Source organism: Nicotiana sylvestris, chromosome 8 (assembly GCF_000393655.2).
Source record: "Nicotiana sylvestris chromosome 8, ASM39365v2, whole genome shotgun sequence".
NCBI lineage: Eukaryota > Viridiplantae > Streptophyta > Magnoliopsida > Solanales > Solanaceae > Nicotiana > Nicotiana sylvestris.
The window spans coordinates 100,389,868-100,396,780 of NC_091064.1; the positions used below are offsets into that span (position 1 = coordinate 100,389,868).

General features: G+C 41.3%; 1 protein-coding gene across 1 annotated transcript; it reads right to left on the reverse strand.

Moving 5' to 3' along the window:
• Nucleotides 1-440: 440 nt before the first annotated feature.
• Nucleotides 441-3,266, reverse strand: LOC138875453 (uncharacterized). The gene is made up of 5 exons (XM_070154283.1): nucleotides 2,863-3,266; nucleotides 2,040-2,367; nucleotides 1,404-1,733; nucleotides 792-1,160; nucleotides 441-623 (listed from the first exon to the last, which is right to left on the reverse strand). Exons 1-5 carry the CDS (start codon nucleotides 3,264-3,266, stop codon nucleotides 441-443), a joined length of 1,614 nt encoding a protein of 537 aa, XP_070010384.1.
• Between the last annotated feature and the right edge of the window lie 3,647 nt (nucleotides 3,267-6,913).

The following is a 6,913-nucleotide window of genomic DNA, read 5'->3' on the forward strand; positions in this document are numbered from 1 at the left end:
GGGAGAGAATTTCCCTTTGGCTTCATCTTAATGTGGGAAGATCTTCTTTAGCACCAGCTATCCTAGTGCAAATTACCTTGGTTTGACCCTTTTGTTGAAAGCTCTGGTCATTCTATTCTGATAAAGTTGGCCGTGACACACTGCTTTCATCATCTTTCCATCGATAAGGGCCAATTGCTCATAGCGACTCCATATCCACTCTGCATCACTGAGTTCAGCTTCCTGTATGATTCTTAAAGAAGGAATCTCTACCTTGGCTGGAATGACAGCCTCGATACCATGAACCAACATGTAGGGAGTTGCCCGGTTGATGTGCGAACTATAGTGCGGTATCCCAATAAAGCAAAAGGTAGCTTCTTGTGCCATTGTTTGTAATTTTCTATCATCTTCCTTAGTATCTTCTTGATGTTTTTGTTGGCGGCTTCTATGGCTCCGTTCATCTAAGGTTTGTAGGCTGTGGAATTCTTGTGCTTGATTTTAAAAGTTTCACACATAGCTTTCATCAGATCACTGTTGCGATTGGTGGCGTTAACAATGGACTCGGGAACTCCGAATCGACAAACAATATGATCTTTAACAAAATTTGCGATGACTTTCTTGGTTACAGCTTTGTAAGATGCATCCTTTACCCATTTTGTGAAGTAATCAATGGCTACAAGAATAAACCTATGTCCATTTAAAGCAGTGGGCTCAATCGGGCCAATAACATCCATTCCACAGGAGGTGAATGGCCAAGGTGAGCTTGTTGGATTGAGCTTGTTTGGTGGCACTTTTATCATATCGGCATGCACCTGGCATTGAAAGCACTTGCAGACATACTGGATGCAATCGTTCTCCATGGTCATCCAAAAGTAGCTAGCCCTGAGTATCTTCTTAGCCAAGACAAAACCATTTATGTGCGAGTCACAGGTTCCGGCATGCACATCCTCAAGCAGTTTAGAAGCTTTTTTTGCGGCGACACATCTTATCAATCCCAAGTCAGGAGTTCTTCTGTACAGATTTCCTCCACTGTGGAAGAAGTGATTGGACAATCTCCGGAGTGTGCGTTTCTGAGTGTGGTTTGCATGCTCTAGATATTCCCCTTTTGCCAAATAATCTTTGATATCATGGAACCAAGGTTTTCCATCTGTTTCTTCTTCAACATGGGCACAATATGCTGGCTGATTATGAATCCTCACTTAGATAGGATCAATGAAATTCTTGTCCGGATGTTGTATCACAGATGACAAGGTGGCCAATGCATCGGCAAACTCATTCTGAATTCTGGGCACATGTCGGAATTCTACCCTCGTGAACCTCTTTCTCAATTCCTGCACATGGTGTAGATATGGAAATATCTTGGAATTCTTGGTGGCCCACTCTCCCTGTACCTGGTGCACAAGAAAGTTTGAATCACCGATTACCAGCAGCTCCTGAATATTCATGTTGACTGCCATGTTGAGCCCTAGTATGCAGGCTTCATATTTTGCCATGTTCTTGGTGTAGGAAAATCTGAGTTTGGCAGATATCAGATAATGTTGACCGGTTTCTGATACCAAAACTGCTCCAATGCCCACTCCCTTGAAATTTGCAGCTCCGTCAAAGAACATCCCCCAACTGTCGTATGCTTCGGTAATGTCCTCTCCTACGAATAACACCTCTTTATCAGGAAAATACGTTTTTAAGGGCTCGTACTCTCCTCCAATCAGATTTTCAGCAAGATGATCTGCCAATGCTTGCCCTTTGACCACCTTCTGAGTTACGTAGACGATATCAAACTCACTCAATAGTATCTGCCACTTGGCTAGCTTCCCAGTTGGCATGGGTTTCTGAAATAGGCACTTCAAAGGATCCATCCTGGATATGAGGTACATAGTGTAGCCATAGAAATAATGCCTCAATTTCTGAGCTGTCTAGGTCAAAGCACAGCAAGTGCGTTCTAGCAGAGAGTACTGTGATTCGTAAGGTGTGAATTTCTTACTCAAGTAATATATGGCTTGCTCTTTTCTCCCTGTCTCGTCATGTTGTCCTAGAACACATCCAAAGGCTCCATCCAATACAGATATATAGAGTAGCAAAGGTTGTCCTGGTTCCGACAGGACTAGAACTAGTGGTGTAGACAGGTACTCCTTGATTTTGTCTAAAGCTTTCTGACCATCCTCGGTCCAGCTTGTTTCGGCATCTTTCCTCAGAATCTTGAAGATAGGTTTACATATGATTGTGGACTGTGCTATGAAGCGACTGATATAGTTGAGGCATCCTAGGAAGCTCATCATGTCCTTTTTGCTCCTAGGTGGTGGCAATTCGTGAATAGCTTTGAATTTAGACGGATCTAACTCGATCCCTCGACGGCTGACAATGAATCCCAATAACTTTTCTGGGAGAAACCTGAATGCACACTTTGGGGGTTCAGCTTCAGATTATACCTCCTTAACCTGTCAAAGAACTTTTTCAAGTCTGTTATGTGGTCTGTGGCCCTCTTGGATTTGATAATGACGTCGTCCACATACACCTATATTTCTTTGTGTATCATATCATGGAAGATAGTTGTTATGTATCTCATGTAGGTAGCCCCAGCATTCTTAAGACCAAACGACATCATCTTGTAGCAGTATACCCCCCATAGTGTAATAAAGGCTTTTTTCTTTGTGTCTTCTTCATCCATCCAGATCTGGTGATAACATGCGAAGTAATCTACAAAGGACTGGAGTTCATGCTTGGCGCAATTGTCGATTAGGATGTGTATGTTCGGCAGTGGAAAATCGTCCTTGGGACTTGCTCTGTTTAAATCCCAATAGTCAACACATACTCTGACTTTCCCATTTTTTTCGGAACTGGCACAATGTTGGCTCACCAGGTCGGGTACTCTACAACCCTAAGAACTTTGCTTTGATCTGCTTTGTAACTTCCTCCTTGATTTTCAGGCTCATATCTAGTTTGAATTTTCTGAGTTTCTGCTTCACTAGCGGACACATAGGATTAGTAGGCAACTTGTGAGCCACTATGGATGTGCTTAATCCGGTCATGTCATCATATGACCATGCAAAAATATCCTCATATTCTTTTAAGAAACGGATATACTCTTCCTTATTTGTTGGAGAAAAATGAATGTTGATGCGAGTCTCCTTGACAGTCTCGGCATCCCCCAAGTTTACCGCTTCGATTTTGTCTAAATTGGACTTAGGCTTATTCTCAAAGTTTTCAACTTCCTTGACAACTTCCTCGGGTATCTCATCCTCTTCATCTAAATCACCATTCTCATGTTGCGTTGCCTTATTACATGCCATAGTCACCGGTTCATCAGGAAAAGTAATAATAATGCTGTAGAAAGGAAAAGTGTAGAAAACAGTAGTGAATAATAAAGAGCAAATGCATTTGATTAAAATTAAACAACATCCAGACAAGTGTGGCTCGATGAATCGAGCATTTATTTTGAAACAATTAGGTCTTTAAATCAAAACTACTGAAAATCTTAAATGCCTAGAATGACTATAGAAAGAAAATCTGCCAAGCTACCCAGGGACTCGGTGGGCCCGGGATGGTCTGGCAGTCTAGTTCCTGAGAACAGCTCCCTTCTTTACGGTTTGAATAGTGAGGCCTTCTTCCTCCTCCTCCTCAATTATGGCACTGCAGTCCATGTCTTTATTTCCAAGAACAGATTCTTCAGCCCAGCTAATACTTCCTCTTCTGCAGTCCCCCATATTGTATCAGCTTGATCTAAACGTGGAAGTGGTTGCTCGAGAGGGTAATATAGTCCGCGCCATAGAGGCGACCAATCATTATACTCTTGCCATGTGTACTGATATTCGAGCCAAAAGGTGGTACCATGACCATTCAGCCGTATCAGTTTAGTGATACCTTGGAGGTTCTTCCCCAACCCTTTGTCGGATTCATATCCAGACCAGGCCAATATGTTTTCTATTTTACTGCTCCACCATTTTTCCTTCTCGACGGCATTAACGCGTTTAATGTGATGATAGGTTTCCCCTCTTAGTTTTCTTCTATGTCCAATGACCAGGATGGTTTGACTGGTATAAATGGGGTTACTTCCATCTCCGTGAATGATCAGCTCTTAACGGTTCCATTCGAACTTCATGGCATGATGTAATGTGGAAGGCATGACTCCAGCAACATGGTCCATGGTCGGCCCAATAGAAGATTATATGAGGCTGTTATGTCGAGCACCTGAAACTCGACGTCGAACCAAGTTGGCCCCATCTGTAAGTAAAGGTTGATTTCCCCGATTGTGGCCCTTTGGGACCCATCGAAATCTTTCACGTTCTTGCTTCCTACTTGTATTTCATGAAAACCTTTGTCCAACCTTTTCAGAGTGTCTAACGAACAAATATTGAGGCTTGAACCTCCATCAACCAAAACCCTGGCAATGAATTTGTCTTCAAATTGCACTGTGATATGCAATGCTCGATTGTGATTCAACCCCTCAGGCGGTAGCTCATCTTCGTCGAAGATAATCTTATGACTTACCAGTATTTGCCCTACCATATTGGCCATTTCTCTGCCAGTTATGTTATTGGGTACATAAGCCTTGCTGAGCACTTTCATTAAAGTGTTCTTATGTGCCTCTGAATTTTGTAACAGTGATAGATATCTGAGCAGGGGTTTTGTTCAAATGGTCAACTAAGGAATACTCTTTTGCTTGTACTTTCCTCTACATGTCATCTGGCCATGTCTGAATGACAGGCTGCCTGGTAGTGGCATCTTTACTTGATTCTCCCAAGTGTTCAGGTGTATAGACTCTTCCAGTCCTAGTCATTCCTTGTGGAGAATCAAATTCCTCTACTTTTGCCTTCCCTTTTCGCTGAGCTTCGGCAACATAATCCCAGGGTATTGCTTTTGAGTCAAATGGAGGTGTGGTTGATACTGTCACTGTGAAAGGTGTGACCACTTCTACTTCAAATAGAGCGGGGGTGGCCGCAGGTGGAGCCACTATCACGACCCCCTTTTTCTTGTGAAAATCGGGTTTGTGACATTTGGGAGACAACTCGTTCCCTTTTGGGAACTGGGTTTGAATTGAAGAGTCGCCACGTAATGATTTAAGTGCATTAGGACACTAAGAAAGGTTTGGTTTGAACAACCAGAGATTGGGTAAGGGCTCGAAATTATCCCAAGGGGAAGGTGTTAGGCACCCCTTAGGATCCACTAGTGTGGTTCCCGGCCAAACTATTGTTGTGACTTAAGTGCAAATAACACATAGGCAAATAAAGACTTCAAATAAGAGGGAATTTTCACGTAATGGTTACAAATAAACAAAGGTAAGAAAAAAGAACTAAAAGGAGTTGATTTTCTTAAAAGAAATGGTTTCAAAAAGATTTAAAAGAAACAAAGAAAACAAAGGGAAAAGGGGTCCTAGGTTTATTAATAATATGGATCACCCCACACAACATCGGATAATCACTCCTCAATGAGGGGCTACACGAGATGTTATCGCGTGGTCATCATATCCATATCTACCCTTTCCCACCCCATTGAGGTATTAAAGCACTGAATGGTCTCGCTTATTTATTGCATGCTATTACCCATCCCCATCTTATCATCCCCGGAGGCACTTGAGACTACTAATCCTAAAGAGAGGAGGTATTAGGCTTATTTGTGGTTTCAAAGGTAAAATACTAAGGCGATAATCAAAACACGTATGGCAAGTTTGGGGAAGCATATAAACAAATGAAAAACCTCAAACAGACCTCCTTTAAGCAGAGAAAAGCAAGTAGCTAGCATGACTTACACATACTGTTTAGGGTCTGATTAAACTTAAAGGATCGAGGCAGTCAGTTTTATTACATAGTTCAGATAAGAAGCCCGAATCAGGCCTGCCTACTGGTTGTAGCATATAAAATCTGATTCAGTTTATAAACTTTCTCCCTATGGCTTGCCTAAGTGTTAGACGAAGACCCCTATAGGCATAATATCTACTTTTTCCAGAAACAAACACGAATATATACTGATTTAAGAAAATCATTTGTTATTAAAGAAAGGCGGGTTTTAGCAAAAGAGCATGCGTCATTGTTACTGGTTTTAGACCTATAAGCTAGTGAAACGATTTAGATTCGGTTAAGGATCCTATAGGCATGCTTTCTATGTGTTGTCGATTTTGGACACTTTTATAAACGTAGTAAAAAATGCAGAAACCTTATAGGCATGACATCTATACGCTGAATTTCGTTTAAAGCCTATGAACATGATATCTAATTGCAGTTGATTATTTAAGAACTACGAACATGTTTGCCTGATGAGGAATGCATATGCAAGATTCAGAAAGAACCAATATGCAGGGTATCTACATGATGTGCAGAAATTCAGAAATTCCTATAGGCAGGATATCTATATGCTATGCAGAAGTTCAAAAATAAACTATAGCCATGGTACCTACATGAGAATACAAGATTCCTATAGACATGGTATCTATATGAGAATGCAAATTTTTTTATAGACATGGTACCTATATGAGAATGCAAGATTCCTATAAACATGGTATCTATACATGAAAATGCAGAAATTCTTATAGACATGGTATCTAGACGCGAACACAAGATTCCTATAGACATGGTATCTATATGAGAATGCAGAAATTCATAAACTCCTATAGGCAGGTTATCTACCCCTTTTGCATACATAGTTACCCTTCCTCTTAACTGACCATCCCCGAGAGTTTTGTTATAAAATTATTACAACCTAGAAAAGTAAAGTAAAGGAAAAATACATCAGAAATGGAAAACTACAACCAGGGAGAGCCTGATTCAGACTTCCTTTCTGAAGTATGAAGTAAATCAACTCCAAGAGATCATATTTCAAAGCCTTTCTCCTATTTGAGGAGTGTCAGAGTTCCCTAAGAGTATCATATGAACTCCGGGCAGTGCTTACACCCAAATGTATCACGGATGAAGCCATAATGTAGTATGGAAGGGCCAGCCCTTAG

Coding starts and splice junctions, on each gene's coding strand:
- LOC138875453 (XM_070154283.1), bottom strand. CDS start 3,266: ATGGCATGTAATAAGGCAACGCAACATGAGAATGGTGATTTAGATGAA. Junction 1,734..2,039: donor CTTTGCTACTCTATATATCT/GTATTGGATGGA, acceptor TACGTAACTCAG/AAGGTGGTCAAAGGGCAAGC. Junction 1,161..1,403: donor TGAATATTCAGGAGCTGCTG/GTAATCGGTGAT, acceptor ATTCATAATCAG/CCAGCATATTGTGCCCATGT.